This window comes from Crassostrea angulata, chromosome 1 (assembly GCF_025612915.1).
Source record: "Crassostrea angulata isolate pt1a10 chromosome 1, ASM2561291v2, whole genome shotgun sequence".
In the NCBI taxonomy this organism is placed as follows: domain Eukaryota; kingdom Metazoa; phylum Mollusca; class Bivalvia; order Ostreida; family Ostreidae; genus Magallana; species Magallana angulata.
Window position 1 is genome coordinate 48,622,617 of NC_069111.1, and position 19,687 is coordinate 48,642,303.

A 19,687-nucleotide genomic window follows, 5' to 3' on the forward strand; every position below is an offset into this window, starting at 1 on the left:
TCAAAGCAACATTTATGTTCTTATTCATATCCCTCAAACGAACATAAAATGTTAGGATACGTGAGTAGGATATGAAGCGCTTTGAAAGTGCAGTTTAATTACATTCAATTTAACAATAATTTCTTTTCTTCGAAACCACATCTTCCATATCTACATAATAAAATTACGAATTTTAGACAATGCATACATCTATATATTGGATAAGACGAACACATGGACGGATGGGTGGAACTTAAATATACATGTTTATGATTGCACGAAAAAGAGCCTTTGAATGGTTTTACTAGTACACAATAACTTTCACGGTCATTCATAGCCCGTGCTATGAATGTTAATGTCACCTGACTAGGTGACAATAGATGTAAAGAATAAACAAACACTACCACGTGTTTGAGTAACATTAATAAATACATTTCTACATAAATAAAAATGTAAAAAGTTTTTGAAATAGATAGGTTAAACTCAATTTAAACGAAGTCAAAGGACTTAAGTGGATCTACTTAGTTAACCGGTAATTTCTAATATTCATGTTACGTAACGTGTTTTAACCTATGACAGTAAAGTGTGCATTTTAAGAGCTGTCTTCTTAGGAGAAACGAAGTCTTTTAAATATAATTTAAAAGATTTATATTGAAATGAATAGGAATAAATAATTTCAAATAGAATCTTTAAAAACCTTATAACAGTTTGTTTTAAGATGCTCATTTTTCTTGCTCGGAGACAATATTGTGCTGAAAAAGATTTATTTGGCATCATACAAATAGCTTCATCAGTGACTTCTCTGTATTTGTTTTATACTTCTCAATTTGTATTACTTTTTAAAAAAGAATTGTGAGGAGGTTTCCGGTACAACATGACGTGTCCGATGTAGCCGTCATTATTCTCTCTGTTGGTAGTGAACAAGTTTGCTGTTTGTAAAAAATTTCAAGAATTTTAGAACCATTCTAACAAGAGCTTGGACTTCGGGTAGTTGTGTCAAACAGCAATGTGTCGTAGGCCTGTCTATTTCATTGCTGGCCACTCAGCCATGACTCTTCGAAATCAAAAAGATTTTTATGGTTTTTGAGCTAAGACTACGCAATTAGTGCATTTTTTGCTTGAAACCGCGTCCTTTTTAACTTGTTTTGACACAAGAAATAGATAGTTACGTCCAATCGAAAGTCCAGGGTCTTGTAAAAATGGTTCTAAAAGCACCGCTTAAAAAAATGAAGATATCCGAGAGTTTGTAATATTTGTACTCCTTCTAATCTAGGTTTGCTGTAGAAGCAGGCTAGTGTAAGGAAGTGCATGGCAGGACTGTACACTACAGGTGGATTACAAAATAAGTTTTGAGAAAACGTTGTATTGGGTGTAGATTATTCAATCAGCATACAATACATACATATAATTAATTCAATCTTGCATATATATTAGTATTACATGTATATAAAAGGATCCCAAATTACGAAAGAAAAGCATTTTTTTGGAAAAACAACAAATGTTCCACAACTTTCACAAATGCATCATAACCATAGAATAAAAATAATAGGGCCCTTTTCCGTTCTTTGTAATACATGATCAGCTGCTTACATGTACATGTACGTTTAAAATTCAACAGGATTTAAGGGTAAGTAAAAAGAAACAATCCTGATTGAAACGGGAAAATATAATTAGCGTCAATTAAAACCACGCATTATTCTCATTGGCTGAATAGGAGAATTTTTTATATTACTTTTTTCAACATTCAACCATGGTTTTGATAGAAATGTAAGTAAAAGTCTACATACAATCTAAAAGTAGGGGAGATGTCACGATCGTAATTAATTCAAAACAATCTTTGTTTACGATATTGCCAAATACAAAATAGGTATTCGTAACAAAGTGATTTCCACCGGTAAAACCTCTGTTTTATGATATATTTATACTTTACTGCCTCACATTTTTTGCATTTCCCTCGGGCTGCCTACGATATTGGATTTACTTTTCTGACAACCCCTGTGGTATCATGCACTATGTGTATACCCACAATGCGCAATCACTTTCGCTTCAGTTTGCCTTTATATGGAACAAGGACCCGATTAAACAAGGCGTGGGTGATGCAGGTAAGTATAGATAAATCGTAAACAAAACGTTTACCTTTAAAAACTTTAGTTTACATCAATATCTATACTTTCTATTTATGTTCAATCCTTTTCGACCATCTTGAAGTGTCAAAGACTGAAAAATTGGCAAACTGGTCTTCTCCTTGAGATCTGGCCCCGCCGTCACCAACTTTCCTCAAGTCAATACTCAGCCTCAAATCTGAGGTTTGACCTCAAATTTATGCACTTTTCTTTAAAGGATTTGAGTTGAGGAATGAGTTGAGGGATTTGAAAATTTTGGTGACGGTGGAGCCTGGCCCTTATTTAAAACACATTGGCTTTTGTTACTCAATGAGCTGTCTGCATTATTTCCTCCTGTGTTGCACTATTAAAAAGGGCAAATGAATTTGACATTCGTCGTCTAGCAACATGTGTACGCACACTATATAAATTCTCACTAGTTTGACCATACACACATTTCACTAACGACATAATCTACTAGTATTTTGAAATGGAATTATTGAATGCTGAGTTCTTACTTTTGGGAAAGAAACCCAAACAATCTAAGGGCAGAGTTACAAGCTTGGACTCTACAGGAAACTTATGGGTTTAAATTCCGCCATCTTTCGTGGCCAGGCTATGCATATCTATCACTTAAGAACTTCTCCTTCGTAGCGAAAAATATGATTGCTTTATTTTTTGCTCTAAGATTTCGGCTGACTTTTCTCTATCTTTTAATTCCTTGCAGGACTTAAGGTTAAACCGTCTCTCTGATTTGAATTTCTGAAGTGATGCGTTTCTTTAGTATCTCTCAGACTCTCTACGCCCGGTTGAAGAATTTCAAAATGTTTTCCACAAGAGAGTTTTTAAAGATTAAGAATATATTGTATAAGAAGTTTATTTTCATTTGTTTTGTTTTAAAATCCAGATCCTCGAATTAAGAATTGAAGTCTCTACTTTGACTTTTCATAATTGTTTTTAATTCTGATTTTTTAAAAATTCTTCCATTTTAATCTATAATTTATTAATTCTAGCATGCATAATTGGTTTCCGTATGTACAGAACATGCAGCAGACTGCGTTATCACTTTCTAATTGATTGTTGTATGACATCATGAACAGATACATTATCACCTTTATGTCTTACCAAATCAGCGTCATCCGAGTCTCGAGTGGGTTGATCATCGGATGGTCGAAAACGATCGAACTTCTACGATCTTCTTTCTGCACGGGTTTTGGTCCTTTTAGCTGGTTGCTTACCCGTGCCCTTAAACAAATCTTTAAAGCTGGCGTCAACCATGCAAATTTCTTATGAAATTGTTGCCCCTGATGTTCAAAATTCCCCAACATTAAAAGTGGTAAATTGTCAACTTAAAACAGAAAGAACAGCTGATTCTCCTTATATGTAAAGGTTACCACGGTAACTACAACTACTTGAAAGTCTGAGATCAGCCCGCGTCCAAGACTGTGTATCTAATTTTTTCTCTCTGTGTCCGTCCAGTGAGGATTAAGTACAATAAATTGTATTATTACCTAATCAAAGGGATTTTGGCCGAGGGCAATAGATCATACTGAGCTGTTCCCTGCACCAAGGGAAAAAATTCTGGTCTATTGACTGTTCAAGCATTAAATAATTGTGTACTGTCATATCCCAGTCTTCACATATGTGACAACCGGGGTTGATATGTTCGATTCTGTCGGACTCTTTGATGTTTTTTGTGATTATGGCGGAATTGTGGTTGCTTTTTCGGAGGTCACTTGTTTCTCCAACTTATTGTATTGAGCAAGCAAACCTACAGCTGATGAGATTAATGCAATTGTCTACGCGACAAGACGTGTTTCTTAATATGTTTAGGTGCGACCCATAATGGAACTAGTTATTCTGTCCATGTAAGTGCTACTTGCACAAACTTTCGTTAGTACAAGAATGGAAAAATTCTTTCTTAGTTCTTGGAAGGGGACCTATTGTCTTTTTTCTTTGTTTTCCAAAAGGATTTCCTTGTCTTTTGTGGTTATGTCATAAAATGTCTAACATTTTGCACTGGTTGGCTTTGTAGCATCGAACACATAGATTGGATATAACGGAACTAATAAAATTATAAAAAAATATATATATATATTGGAAAATAGAAACTGGGATCAAAAGTGAGCTCGTCTAACATTTATGGCCCCAGGGCCTGGTCCAGGGAATTTTAACATTAAAAAAAAATTGACTGTTGTTTCAAATATATAAATTACATCTACCAAGTATTATTTCCTATATTTCTTACGGAAACTTATAGTTCATAGCTCAATAGAAACAGCCAGACTGAAATCTACACGCCCCGTTTATCGATTGGTCGAAATATACAGCGGCTGAAACTGAAATGCTTTCTTTGATGATTCATGCGGGTTATGAAGGTAGCGATCATTGCAGAAAAAATATGTTTTTTTTCTTCTGAAATGTCGCTACCTTCATATCCCGAATGAATCACCAAAGAAAGCATTTTATTGTTTAAGTAAAGCATATGCCTCCATTGCGCAACGGCCGTTCACGCGATGTCTATACATAACTTCACGTGATTATCTCACACCGTGATTATCTCACACCGTGATTTCTCTTTCCGTGATTTCTCTCCTTACATTCACGACAATTTTTTAATGACTCAGGCATATTTAAAAATCGCCGGCTAACAAAGAAAAATTATTGAAAGAAGAATGTCGCGCAGCCTAAAATACCCAAACAAAGCTGCAGTGCTCTCGCATTATGGGTATCATACACACACTGTATGATACGACAAGGCTGGACTCAAAAAGGTTCAAGCAAGATGGAAGGTAGCCCGGGGAAAATGCAAAATAATTGATGTCAGTAAGTATACTTATTGATGTAAACATACTTGTGGTAATCAATTTTGCCTTTAAAAAATAAAATATATTCATTAAACTTCTTTTGTAAAATAAAAACAAAACTAGGATAATACAAACGAATTTGACTTTATTTACATACAATTAATAACTTTGCAAAAACACATTGCTATTGTAAACTTTCATATCAAATAAAGGATCAATAATTACCATAAGAGGGGCTTGAAAAGGGTCAATATTTATTTTGTGTCTTGTTTCGAATGGATATATGAATTGACAAATAATTTGCAACAAAGAAACACTCAAGACTTTGTTTTCAAAGCTATAGGTCTATTAGATTGTACCAACCCATTTGATCAATTTATTTAAGAAAATGTAATTAAACAGAAAGTAATCAAACAGAATAGTTTGAAATATGATTGTTCTGTGAATCGACGAGCTATTGGTAAACACTAGATCAGTCGATATATAGTCCAATCAACGTGCAGATTAATTAGGAAATGTCCCAATGGATTTTAATGACGTATTTCTGCAAAGTTATCTTTGATAGAAGTTCGTACGGTGGATGAATAATCGGAAATTGTCGCAAAGTATCGACAATGAAGCGATCGTTTCAAGATTATCTTTTCACACTGGGTAAGTGTTTTATTTTTAAATTCTGCAAAAAACATTTTATATGAAGAAAGTTCATAAAATCGTGAATTTATGAAATTAATGAAATAGATAATGATAATCGTAATTTAACTTTTAACCACTACAAGTTATCAATGTAAAATTCTATATTAACTTTAAGATCCCTTACTTCTGATCTTTAACTTGGTCCAAACACTGAATCGTTCAGAAGCTAGCATAACAAGCATTCTGAGAGTATTGCATAAGCAATACACGTCCCCTACCGGTTTGTAGAAATGTGTGGAAACAATGCACTGTTATGCAGAATATCATTCTTACCGTCTTGTGTACCCCGAATCAACAGACCAACCCGATAACGAACCCGATTGTAATTATACAAAAAACCAATTAACAACACAATGCTTGAAACTATTTTAGAGAACTTGTTTGTTTTGTTAGACACAAGTAATGCACAATATTATTACTGACTACATACTTTCCTCGTTTATTCGTTACACCCCGGTGAAACCGGTAGGGGACTAATAACTAATACGCGTTCTTTGATATTGTTTCTCAGCTGTTTTGACCAGCGTTGTACGACCGATCCTTTCCCTGCCTCCCTCCAACTACTCCTGGGGCCTGGAGAAAGCTCTTAGGACGGAACTATTTGAGAACGCGAATTACTCCGCCTTCCAGCGACCGGTCAAGAAAGTGGACGTTAAGGTGGCGCTGACGTTACTGACCGTCAATGAATTAGTGAGTAAACAGGCACAAAGAAAATAATAATCCGGACTGAGATACAACAGTAAAGCACAATTCATTAGACTTTATATATTACAATGTAACCAATACTTGGCATCGTTAAAGTTCGTGGTGGCTCAGTTTTCGTAGAATTCATGGGCACCTCTCATTCAAGAATTAACCTCCTCCGCGAATTTAGGAATAAGAGTAATAAATTCATATTTTCCTTGTATGTATAAGATACATGTACTACACGAAATTACGTCCCCAAAAACCTGTAATATTGATGCCATCCACGAAAATTGGCCCCCACGAATTTAAATGATTCCATGGTAGTTGGTGTGACGAAATCTTGCACTGGAAGTAACTATTTTCAAATTTTGACTTATTTCTACAAATATTATATAATGAAAAAGTAAACTAAAAATAGATCATGTTTTCTGATATGAAAACTTTCAGACAGTCTAAATTTATTACATTTAATTCAATTGAAATCATCTGGACCTGTTCTACATTTGTTTTATTTGTTTCTCCAGAATGTGAGGGACCAGATTCTGTCAGTGTCCGGTTACCTATCTATAGTGAGTACACTGTTTAAAAGGAAGGGAAAATCCATTCTCTTTGTTGAAAATGAATCATATAGATTAGTCAGTACTTCTTCTACATCAACCTTTTAATCACGATGCAATTTGCATCACGGCTCTCTTTATGACATTTATGTAAATAAAATGTGTTATCAGATTTTCTATACATTATGTTAAAACCTTGTTGCAGACATTAACTGATTACTATAGTGACATCACAGGTGTTTACAACAATCTGTTTGGTTGGTTGTAAAAGAACCTGGGGGAATAAGCCGAGGCATATGCCCACAAGTGGTCACAATCCTATCACTATTATGTTTCAAATGACAATCACGCGTTTAGAATAATACATTTTTATTCCTGTGCTTACATATCTCCAGAGAATTTATTATGTGCGTGTAAAGAGAATAATTCCAATCTTTCGTCTTAAAGTCTATAATTTGTACCCCCTCGACAAAGTAACATGTTTATTTAAAAAAAAAATATATACTTAAGATAATCGTAACTTATTTAGCAGTTAACTAAAAAATATAAGAGAGGTTTAGCAGACCAACGTGTACGTGTACTTGTACGTGTAGGTTACAAGTTAGAACTACGCGTACCAGCTCAATTACTTTTCTTGTTTAGCAGTTGTAACGTGTACTTGTACGTGTAAATGTTTTAATGTAATTATGGATATCCTCTCCTACTAAGCTGAGAATGTGGGTTATAGACGAAAAGTAGGAATTCTGCATTTGTTAATTTTATTAAACATCATTTATTATATATGCACATTTTTATTTATCGCAAATTAATAAGATAATGGAGCCACTGCATGTTTTGGAGGAAGAGATGCGTGAAATAAAACTCCAATAACATATTAAACACTAATGAAAATTTATGTTGGTAGATATCAGTATTCGCACTGAATATTCAGGCTTAAGAAAAGTTAACATTTTTATTAAAATAAAAAGACAACAGGGAAACAGAGGCTACAAGTTCGACCTTACGGGTACTTTGCAATTTACACGTATGTTCATTCGGGTACATACGTGTAGAAATTCGTCATTACACAAACTGATGACGTAATGCACATATTTTCCGTTCTACACGTACACGTACGCGTACACGTTGGTTTGCTAAACCTCTCTATAGTATGATTAAGTGCGTGTGTTAAAATTATAACAACGCAATTTTTAATTTCTTTACGTCAAATGTGTTTTCGAATTCAAACAAAGACATGAAAATATTTTACAACACGATTTATTAGAATCGAACACCTTCTTCGTCATACTTATATTCCAAGAACTCCTCGCTAACCCCTACACCACGGAATCACATGTTATAATCCCTTTAAATAACAAACGCAATGTAGTATTGCGCAAGCACAATTCGATCTTTGCCATTTGATGATCATCTTGAAAATTGAAGGAGGAAAACTTGCTTTTTACCATAGAGTGGGTCTCGGTACCACTTTTTTGAAAATTGAAAAAGATAGACATTTACATGTTTAATCAGTATACGTTCTTTAAAAAATTGTATGATGACCCACTCTATAAATCAAAGTACTGAAGTACTGTCGGGAGTTGATTTTATTGATTATTATCAATTTTAAAATCAACGATGTGGTATTTTGCCTGGCAAGTAGTTTCTAATCCGTATTTGAATTGCGCACATTTTTATAATATGAATTGTCAAACTTTTCCGACAGGAATTTCGAGAAAACCCCATATGAATCATGCTGTGTAATATTTAAAGATAGAATTAATTCCATCAAACTGTGTATCAGTAATCGAAATGTGTCTAAAAATTGTACACGTCTGGATTCAAGCAATATTGAACTCTAGTCTCGTTCAACCAGACGCTCGGCTGTCTCCGTTAATCTCCGACTACCAAGAGACGTAGATTTACGGAGACAGCCGAGCGTCTGGTTGAACGAGACTATATAGAACTTTGGCGTAGGAATACATACAATAACAAAAACCAATTAAATTGTTCGTACTATATAAAATCTGACTATTTTCAAGGTATTTATAAATACGTTTTTTGAAAAACTATGGTATAGTATACAGTACACCGAATTAATCTATTATTTTCAAGATCTACGTCTTGTCAGCGGTGATAATTTGTGCTTAGGTCCAAACACTGTTTCACTTTCGGTTTGTCAGAGTAACTGCATAGGAGAGTTGATTAAAATCAACTCCCAAAAACTATAGTATGAATATCAGATTTCATTAGCATTTTGTTGCTCAATTAGCATATACATATTTTGATGTCTTAATATCAATTAGATTTAAAGTCAATTTTTGAAGGTTTTGGCAATACTGAATGCAAATGATTACATACGAGTATGCTTAGTAAATGTAACAAAAGTAGTATTTGTAAGGGAAAAAAAGGTGTGGGATTTTAAATGCACTTAAATGGGTTTATGCCTAAATAAAGCGTAGCGCTTCGCTGAATTTTAAAACTATTTGAACAAGCATTGCAAAACCAGATTTATCTTTTCTCGTAATGAATAGTTAATAAAAGCGAGATCTTCCAGGAATTTTCTTTAGTAAATTTCGTTTGGTGGCAAATTGTACGTCACATTTGTTTATCGTCAATGAACAGTTAGCATATTTTGTAGCAGATACAACACATAACTTGCACGTACTGCTCTGGCCAAGCATCTTCCATGCAAAGCACTAGTCATATTTCAGAGCTAGAGTGAGTGACTGTGGTTTGTATTTTCAAGTTAATTTTCGACCTTGACCATGATGCATATAAATAAACTAAAATACTAATCATTGTTATAATCTGTGAGTCATTTACCTCTTCTGTAAAGATGGGTGGCTGTTGTCGGGGTGAGCAAATCACATTTCCTCATTGACTTAACTTCATTTTTCACCCGGATACCCTCATCAATCTTAGGACGGGATACAATTTAAATTACATCTGTATCTCTAAAGCAGCGTCATATGAGTTTGTATACGTTGAAATTTCTTGTTTTCTTGTCGATGCTGTGAATTTAAATTCTGACTTTCTGTTAAAGAGCTGGGATGACTGGCGGCTCTCTTGGAGCAACACTTCCGCAACATCTCAAGACTATAGCAACATCGATTCCTTGTTCAGCACCGAGGTGAACGTCTGGACGCCCGCTCTCATCATCGAGAACTCTTGAGTCAACTTAATACATATTGAATCTTAACAAGTTTTGTTTCATTGTAAAATAAAAAGCGTCTATGATAAAATAACTGAGTGTACGAATATAATGTCTATGATAAAATAACTGAGTGTACGAATATAATAATTTACTCGTATCTCGTGTCTTTCTTTTCTTAGCTTTTTAACTTTGACTTTTTTTGACATTAGAATCCATGATATGTCAGTAATTAGTGACATCAAAATTCCCATGCGAATCAAAAGTGATGGGAAGATTTTTTGGAGTCCCTCGGGAGTCTACAGAGTGTCCTGCGAGTCTGACATTACCTACTACCCTCTAGACAGACAGACGTGCTTTATAAAAATCAGTACATGGGGGTATACAAAATCAGAAATAACCCTGTTCATGGATGAAAACACTCCGGTAGACACAACATTTTACAGCGAAAATGGCGAGTGGGACTTCTTGTCCAGCGCTGGCCACACCCCTAGCTCTCAGGTCCGGGGAGGGACTTGGTACTCTACTCTATCGTTTTCCATAACCCTGAGGAGAAAGCCTGTTTATCACGCACTAAACACGCTGTTTCCGGTTATCCTGATGACGTTTCTGATACCTATGGTGTACAAGCTGCCGACCGAGTCCGGAGAAAAGATGAGCTACAGTCTGACGGTTCTGCTCGCGTACGCCGTGTATCTCTCCCTTATATCTGATAACATTCCTAGCACCTCTAAAAGCGTCTGCCTCCTTTGTAAGTATTCTGAGCAATTGACGGAAATTTCTGATAATTTCTTTATATATGAGTATAAAGTGATCATTCTTTTATTTTTTTCCGCAGCGCTATATCTTGGAGTGACCCTGGCTTTTAGCACCGTTTCTGTTAATATTGTCATTTTCATAATATATGCGTATTTTCAAGAAGAAAAGAAAGCCCCCTATTGGGCAAACAGGATATACAAAAAGATACAGACGATGCGCGCCAAAAAGAAATGTGACGCCGACGTAAACAAAGTGGTGCCCTCTATCAAGGGAGAGAAGAATGACACTGACGTTTTAGGGACAGTTTCAGAGAGTGAACAAAACAACAATGAAATGAACACACTGACTTATCGCAGACTGTCGGAGATTTTAGACCATCTCTTTTTTGTAGTTTATCTTACCGCCACAATTCTGATAACAATTGTATTTCTTGTTTCAATTATAATCAATTTCTACAGCAGCGACTAATCAACATGATACCGGATTGATGCCTGTGTATATACTTACATGTAACTCCAAATATAAAATTAATCGGATTATGGATATAAAGCTGTTTTTTAAGTATCTTTATATCTTTTTGAAGCAAAACATTTTTTGAAGATTAAGAATATTCTGCATGAAAAAGAATTGGAATTGGAATAAAGCATCAAAATCCTGATAAAAAGATGTACGCCGATGATACAGATACAATTCTGTAAACCTTCCACTGTTGTTAAATGGGAATACTTTAACAATTACCGCAACGTTAAGACCTCGAAAAAAAATCCGAAGAACGGTTGATTAAATGAAGACTTCTGAAGACTTCTCTAAACACTTCTTTAAGACGATATTAAGAAAGAAATTACTAGCATTGTTCGACAATTCCACAAAATTGCGTCCAGGGCTGCTGAGGCGGGTACAATCAGAGGAACGTTAATGTCACAACGGGCGGCCTTTTTCCCCCCATCTTCCTTATCATTTTTTGTATTCATTATTATCGACTTCGAAACTTCAATTAGGAAACATTGATGAAAAAATCTCAACCGATTCCGTTGTGTTAAATTCTGACCTGAATGGCAGTTCAAATGAGTTTACAACTAAGTTCTCCAAAATTGTAGCCTATAGTTTACTGCATAGCTAATATCAAAGAAAGGAAATTCAAATATTCTCTATTTAAATGGGAAATCGTTTTTTGAAACATTGTTTCAATTGGTTTTAAGGTCAGAAAAAGTTTTAAGCCAATTCTTGAATTAAGGTCTTGCGATTAAGACTACCGGTCATAAATCAATTAAATACCAATGGCGTATACAGAGAATAATATACCTAAGGAAATTGGTATTGATAAATATTAACACTCTCAGTATGCATTGTCAAAAACAGAACAATTGGAAAATTAAAGCGCAGATCGAAAATGGACAAAAAATGTTTGGTCTATCTGTTAACATACATTAAATGTTTATGTTATATTGATCATTTAAAACGACAATACAATAAAAAAAATTGTGCTTGCTGTCCGCAAAAATGTTATTTGGTATGAATTCACAGACATTTCATACATACAGTCAACTGAAGAAATCGTGGAATTAGAATTTATATATTCATGCAAGAGCAATTAAAATTGATCGATTTCAACTTAGTCCGAAGATTTACCTAAAATAAAAATGGACATCAAAATTAACAACCCGATTATATTTAATTTAATAAGTTTCCATTACACTCATCTGAAATAAAACTATATACAGAACAGCAAAATCTATTTCGTTGATTGTTGAAGACATGGCGTTCCGGGAAATTATCAACAATATTGTTGTATTATGAGTGTGATGAAGGATAATTCCACAAATGGTTCTAATTTTTGGTGAAGCTTTAAAGAGTACAAGAAAAGTCTGTACTCTTTCTCCCACCACTTTCCTCTCCAGATGAAATATATCTTACAAATATCCTGTCGCCGTACGCGGTAGTATTTGTACTATTATCCACCATGCAATGGTTACAACAACCATCTCGCCGACTTATGTACTGTAGAAATAGCGGTTTTTGTAAAAAAACACATAAAGAAGATCATTCTTGGATAAAACATAATTTATTAAGTATTCTATTATTTAAGTCAATTATCACAGCATATTTCGTATTTTAGAAGGGACAAATCCCGCTTTCTTCTACCATATCTAAAAAAAAAAAATGAAAAATAAATGTCCAAGCATTTATGTAAAGCCTGTCAAGTCACAGATTGAATCTGGGGCGAGAAAAAATATTAGTGGTTTTGTATGTTGCTTCTTTGAGTGATGTATACGAAAAGACTTGCACACTTTTGTTATAAGTCCGTTGATAGTAGTACTTACTTCATGAGTTCGTAGTACTGACAGTCGACAGTAGGACAGACGTTCCGGCGGCTCAGACTGGCGATGATAGAAGGCAGCGTCAAATCAGCCATGTACCGCTTATGCAACCTGAAAACAGCTTTTCTTTTTAATACAAAAAAATTATTATTAAAATTTCTTCATTTTTTAAGACTTGAAAATTGCGATTTTAAGATGATAACTAAATATGATTAACCATAAAAAGGGGATATCATTTTTGGGGGGAAAGCGCGGCAAAAAGTAAGTGTATAAAAGTTGTTTCTATCTTTGCATTTCTTCAATAAAAAAAATATTGCAAAAATATATTAAAACACAAATTCACAAATGACATTTCGAAAAAAACTCATAAATAATTTAAAATTTATTTAGTTACTGACCTATGTTTAATGACGTCATCTTGAGCAAATGTGTGAAGGATAAATATCGTCATCGCTATGATAACAATCCTAAGTTTCATGTCTACGCAGACTGAAAAAAAAATGAAATATAATTTTACATCAAACAAAGTTCAAGCAAATAAATGCCAATAGAGTTCGGATTTGTTAATATATTCAGTTTTTACGCGACTAATTCAATTATATAAAGTAGTTTCTCCCCTTAACATTGTTGGTCTAAATACACGAGGTTTATCACAAATACATGTAGATAAAAGTAAAGTTTAAATGAACGTATCTAAAATTGGTCAAAACAATTAATAAGAGAATCAAAAACCTCATGCAAAATATGAAATCAACCATAGATACCTAGTTGATTCAACAGGAATTTAAGAAAAATCAACAATCTTATTTTTGAAATTTGTTTTGCAAAATGTAATAAGACTATATAAAAACATCCTAGAATTCATTAACTAGCCTTTCTGTACTATAGAAGCGATAACTAGAAAACTTCTCTTACCTCAGCACTTCTTGTGTGGTTGACGTTCTAGTGTAAATGACATTTATACAGAATGGATATCGACGCAAAGAGTTTATAATAATGAACTGTAAAAAGGGGGGGGGGTCAAATTACATGTCACCGACCACTGCTGTCCCACATCGGTTAACGTTTCTTATTTGATCTGGTTGACATTCATTAAAAGGTGAACACAATTCTTAATCTACGTCAAGGAATTTATCTTCATTAAGAAATCTATCCAAAAAAACCCAAAACACTATGTAGTACGAGGATTGACGAGATTTGAGCGAGATTACGATTGACGAGAATTGGCGAAAATTTAACGCCGCCCCCTTTCCCAGAATATCAAGATCATTTAAGTTCTTTGCGAGATTAGATTTAGGTTTGGTAGAGGATGGCAACTCTATAAAACGACATTCAGGACGATCTTGAGATATTGTTATAAAAATTGCTTGTTGTTGGTGAAAAAGAAAATAATTTGTTTGTTTATCTCAGAACGATTGGTGAAAGTTCTCCATTTCATTAACCAATAAATACTACCATAATCCTCACAACATTTTGTTGACGACATACCTTCTCAAATTGCAGGTTGTTGATTCTTTGAAAAAAATATTATTTTCCGTTGGTGATAAAGTCAGTTGTTCACGCATGCAAATTGCTCTATTATTGTCAACGGTCAAACTGGTTATGGATTTATCTTGTTTATAGACAATTAACTGGTTAGGAATTTCTTATTACCCTGTACATGTACATAGAGGATAAAGTGTCCATCTGAGAATGTGAATATACATATCAATATGCATTTGGGTACATACATGCAATGCTGAGGGAGACAACTCTCTTTCTGATATTAATGACTAGTAGCATTATTCCTTAATAAACGCTAGACGTCCTTTGCTAAATAATATAATAAAATGAGTGAAGAATCAGAATATTAATTGATAACATATAAAGGGAACTTTTTAAAAAATATTTACATAGATCTTGTAAATTAAGAAGAAATTTTTATTGACCAACGAAAAAAAATTACAATAATTTCTATCCAGATTTTCCCTTAGTAGATCGTTCATAATCCCACTGATATTTATCCAAAATATGAAATTTTTCAGCAGTGTACAAAAAAGAGGAAATTTTTTTTAAAAAAGTGTGTTAGAATGAGAAGATGAAGAATTAAGTTTTTTTTTCTTTGCTAAAAATGTAAATATGTCACATTTTTAAGTAGAATAAAATTACTCATTGTCTAAATTGCAACAACAAAATAGTTTTTCTTGATTTGTACAATTCATTAAAACTCAAAAAATATTTTGTTGCAATAAATCAGCTGCTCCTTTTTATTGATAAAAATAATTATGAATAAGAATCTTACGTTTCGCTGACAGTGTAATACAATATCTCCAAAGGCGAGGGCGTTGACACGAGAAAGCAGATTGAATGGGATTATCTCGATAATCTCTGGCTGGAGGAGGTCAATGCAGTTTACATGTTGCGGATAGAATCTCTGCAGTCATTGTTACGCGCTAGAAAGGCATCAGAGAAACCATTACGTTGCTAATGACGAAAGATAAAAGGATTAATAATTTACTGTTGATGGATATTAATTATAACAGTATTCAACTTATAGTCTCAATAACGGTACAAGGTTATTTCAAGAATTGTTATTGATCTTTATTTAGTGTTTGCATTCGAGATGAATTTATGTGATGATCATCATATACTTTCAAAAAAATGATAAAAATCATAAAAAAAATCAAAAATCGTAAAAGTGACATTATGTACCAAAACTTTGTTTAACTTGTATTGCCAATTTGTACCGTTCTTATTAATCACAAATATAAATGGACAAATAAAAACGATTCTTATAATTATAGATTGTGTTTACGTAGATTTTCATGATTAAGAGCATGTTCTGTATAATGCGTCACTGTTAGGACTGAATTGTCACTAAACATCAAGCTTCACCGTCACCAACATTTTCAGATCCCTCAACTCGATAATTTCTCAACTCAGTCCTTTCAGGAAAAGTGCATAAATTTGAGGTCATATTTCAGACTAGAGGCTGAGTATTGACTTGAGGAAAGTTGGTGACAGCGGGGCCAGATTTACATCACTACATGGCAATATATCAACAATAATTAATTATTTGCAAATTTTGAGACAAAGACACACATTCCAACGGGGTTTGTTTTTATTTTAGATGAATCATTGCATAAATGTTAGAAAATGTGAGCAAATAATTGATAGGGTATTACATGTAATATCTAATTTAAGATGAAGGGCCGTGTTGTGACAATTTGACAGAATACCAGTTAAGGGGTCACGGTTAAGGGTCAGTAAAGACTCAAGTATAGAATAGCAAACGCGCTGGCAGAAAAAATAAAAAAGGAATCAATCAATCCAAAGTCAATGCCTTTGTAAACTCTGTACCGTGTACAGTCTGAATCATAACTGGGCAAAGTTTGAATATTCAACTTCTACTGATACTGATATATGACGCCAAAATCTATCAATTTTGTCCTCGACGTCGGTATCATTATGACGTCATCAGAATTGTTACGTTTACACCTGAAACGCCAAAGCTTCAATGTATTTGTTTCATAGCGACCTTGGAAACACTGTACATGACTCCATTTTTGGAGAAACAACAGCACAATTGGTCCGAACGAGCAAACAATTTTCAGAATGCACAGAGCATATCAACCTCTGACACCTGCAAACAACATCTACCTGAGGCAAAGGTGGGATCAAGAATTCTATGAAGAACACAGAAAAAAGATTTCTCTTGGTTGGTACTTATCATGAAAGCAAAACGAGATGAATAACGTTATACAGCCAAAGTTTTAATATTGTGAAACTGTCATGTTAAATTTTTAAAAGATTGAATCAATTTGTTTTACGCGTACTGGCAATGCTATTTACTCACAACTTTTATCTACTATGGTTATATTTCGGAGATGAGCAATTTTGTGATCCGTGATTTTTTTTAAAGCCAAATCAGTGATAGATAATAAGCCGCCAAAGACTTACATGCATCTTCATATCAAACTCAAGAAGTTACAGGTAAGTTCTTAAACAATGCCCGGATCAATCTTCTTTGTTTATCATTCTACGTTTACATAAAAAGACATAACACAACATCTTCTACTGTAGATGGAAGGAGAACGCCTCGCCATTGTTGAGAGAGATAATAGAATATTGTTGGAGAAAATGGCGTTTATCATGAGAACAGGCGGAAGTGTCGATAACCGGAAGGAGGATTATATGCAAAAAAGGTACACTTTTTGAAATAATATTTTTATATTTACGTGCATTGTACGTACATGTATGTCTGTTTTCATTGCAAATTTGTTTTCGCTTTTTCAGCCTGAATAAAACTAAAAGGCAACGAGAACTTTTAAGAATTACCCATGAAAATTTCGCCATATTAAAAAGGTTGACGGCCAAAGAACCGCATTACCATCACATGCGCTGGCAGGATGAATGGAATGTGAGTAGAGTTTATCATGTACATACTACATATTACCATCCTGTAAATTTACAACGGTCATTAATATAGAGAATGGTAAATATTTAAAAGAAATTATTATAGTATTGAGAATAGAGTGTCAGTGATCAATTTTTGTGCACGTAGTCCTGGAAACTTTGTCTGAAAACGTTTAATGGTCGACGAAGGTCCATGTACACTGGCGTAGTGTCCTCTCTCATCTCTCTCGCTCGAAGCAACGAAGCGTGAAATCGGACTCTATGAAGAGGCATCACAAGGGGTATTTTTATGGGGACATTTTATGGGGTATTTTTTCGATTTAATTTTTTGCGATTAAGACTTGATCGCAGAGTTTCGCAAAAAATAGCACCCCGTAGAAAAATCCAGTTATACGGTAAATCATTACATGCCATTGAAGTTAAATAATAAAAAAAATTACATATCTCATAAGATTGGCATCCTAATTTTTGTTTGTTTGTTTTTGTTTTTTAGGTTTTGTTATTGTTATTCTTTTTTTTAGTTTTGGGTTTTTTTTTTTGGGGGGGGGGGGGAGGTGGTAGGTTTCAAGAGCTCAATAAAAGCTCTCTTGTACTTTTAGATCAATCAGCGGTACATGATGAACATCTCTAAATTCCCCCTTTACTGGAAGAACAAGCATCTTGTTCCGTACGAGGTCCATAAAGAAAAGATAGCCGAAGCAAATAGACGCATCAGGAATCAGGTAAACGTTGTGGAATCGCTGAGAAACTGACCTATCCATTCGTAGAAAAATGAATTGCCTGCAATTAAGCAAACTTGAAAAACATTATCCACCTCCCGTATGGATTAAATAATGAATTTATTCCACTTGTTACAGCAAGAGCAGCAAATGAATGACAAAGGATCGAAACCGGAAGTGAGCGGCTCTAAAGCGAACGGCACCGTGTCCCCCCAGTCCGGTCTCCTAAGCCCCCAGATCCGTATCCAGTCCCCCTCCTCTGATCATGTGGAAGATTAGAAATTTTTTTTATATCTTAAAAAAACAAGAGCTACACTATTAAGCTCTTGCGTTTCTTTGGAAATTGTAACCAAGATTGAAGTTATTAGTTGTTTATTCATACGTCTATTTTCGTATTTTATGCTATTTAAAATCTTTTAGAGAATTTTTTATATATACATTGTAATTTTTTCCAGTTATTCAAATTCAGAAATTCAGTCAATGAACAGTTTAACTATAGTATTAACTTATTTGTTGAAACTTTCACAGTCGTCGATTTATGAACATTATTCAAAGGATAGATAACATATAAACTCACTCTCTATCAACCCGGAAATTCATACATCGTTTACCGCATGAGAGAGGGTCGAAGTTTTATATTGTGGTTGTGATACTACATTTGTAGTATATTGGCAAAGGCTACCGCTTTCGTCACATTTTGCTTCAACATTTTGATATTTCATTAATGCATTTCTTAATGTCAAAACCAGAAATTGGGATAGAAGAAGTAAAAAAAAAAAGGTTTTTAAACGCCCCCTTTGTCGCGTTTGGTTAAAAGCACGGCTAAAATTCAAATAACCTACCGGAATTGCGCATTGCGAACGACATTGAAACAACGGATGATAATGTAAATCAAAGTACTGAGGTACTGAAAGCCACGCTCTTTTGGTGTGTCTTTATGCATATTGTGTAGTAAAGACTGGAGATCTCTCTCTCTCTCTCTCTCCCTCTCTCTCTCTCTCATGCTTTTAATGTTGACAAAGCGTCAGAGAGCGACCAAATTTTGTAAGCGGCTATAAACAAAAGTATGTCTGTCTAGTAGGAAAAAAAGTTCAACGGTTGATGCCTTGAATTTTGCAACAAGCGTTATATATTTAATCCCCATTTCGCGCAGCATAGTAGTTCATAAAAATTCATGCGCATTGTATGTGTCCAAAATGCATAATATTGTTTTTAAAGTACGTTATTAATAAGAAAACTAAAAAAGATAGATAATTCTCTCGAAATTAAAAAAAGAAACAAAATGCCAGCACCTTTGAAAAATATGGCTCTTTGTGTAACTATTTGGTATAGCGGAAGCTTTTACTTTGACGCTGTTTGGTTTTCAATTTACTTTTGAAGTTGTGCTATCTATAGTAACATAAGCGATTTGCCTGCCTACAGCAAGCACAGACTGCTTTCAGCAGAGCCCAGCTAAAAAGCGTGGTGTGTTCCCAAAACTTCTAAATGGATATTTTAAAAAACAATTTCTCGTAATGAAAAATTGTTAATAATGATTT

General features: G+C 34.1%; 2 protein-coding genes and 1 long non-coding RNA gene across 5 annotated transcripts; 2 read left to right on the top strand and 1 right to left on the bottom strand.

Annotated features, from left to right (window-relative positions):
- The first annotated feature begins 4,753 nt into the window (after nucleotides 1–4,753).
- LOC128191158 (neuronal acetylcholine receptor subunit alpha-6-like) lies at nucleotides 4,754–12,369 on the top strand. Of its 2 annotated transcripts, XM_052863248.1 has the most exons (7): nucleotides 4,754–4,907; nucleotides 5,441–5,539; nucleotides 6,093–6,271; nucleotides 6,793–6,837; nucleotides 9,851–9,975; nucleotides 10,171–10,709; nucleotides 10,797–12,369. In XM_052863248.1, the coding sequence occupies exons 2-7, from the start codon at nucleotides 5,503–5,505 to the stop codon at nucleotides 11,183–11,185; spliced, it is 1,314 nt and encodes a 437-aa protein (XP_052719208.1). In that variant the 5' UTR covers nucleotides 4,754–4,907; nucleotides 5,441–5,502; the 3' UTR covers nucleotides 11,186–12,369. The 2 variants fall into 2 exon arrangements, with proteins under 2 accessions (XP_052719208.1, XP_052719199.1); XM_052863239.1 differs by lacking the exon at nucleotides 4,754–4,907 and having other exon boundaries at nucleotides 5,381–5,539.
- Nucleotides 12,370–12,760: 391 nt separating this feature from the next.
- Nucleotides 12,761–15,458, bottom strand: LOC128167008 (uncharacterized). 2 transcript variants are annotated; one of them, XR_008241204.1, is made up of 4 exons: nucleotides 15,317–15,458; nucleotides 13,434–13,524; nucleotides 13,039–13,146; nucleotides 12,761–12,864 (listed from the first exon to the last, which is right to left on the bottom strand). It is a non-coding gene; the product is annotated as an uncharacterized LOC128167008 (long non-coding RNA). The 2 variants fall into 2 exon arrangements; XR_008241205.1 differs by lacking the exon at nucleotides 15,317–15,458 and adding an exon at nucleotides 13,951–14,288.
- Nucleotides 15,459–15,638: 180 nt separating this feature from the next.
- LOC128167028 (sperm axonemal maintenance protein CFAP97D1-like) lies at nucleotides 15,639–19,664 on the top strand. Its single transcript, XM_052832523.1, has 6 exons — nucleotides 15,639–16,732; nucleotides 16,937–17,007; nucleotides 17,098–17,219; nucleotides 17,311–17,434; nucleotides 18,030–18,152; nucleotides 18,288–19,664. Exons 1-6 carry the CDS (start codon nucleotides 16,630–16,632, stop codon nucleotides 18,426–18,428), a joined length of 684 nt encoding a protein of 227 aa, XP_052688483.1. The 5' UTR covers nucleotides 15,639–16,629; the 3' UTR covers nucleotides 18,429–19,664.
- Nucleotides 19,665–19,687: the final 23 nt, after the last annotated feature.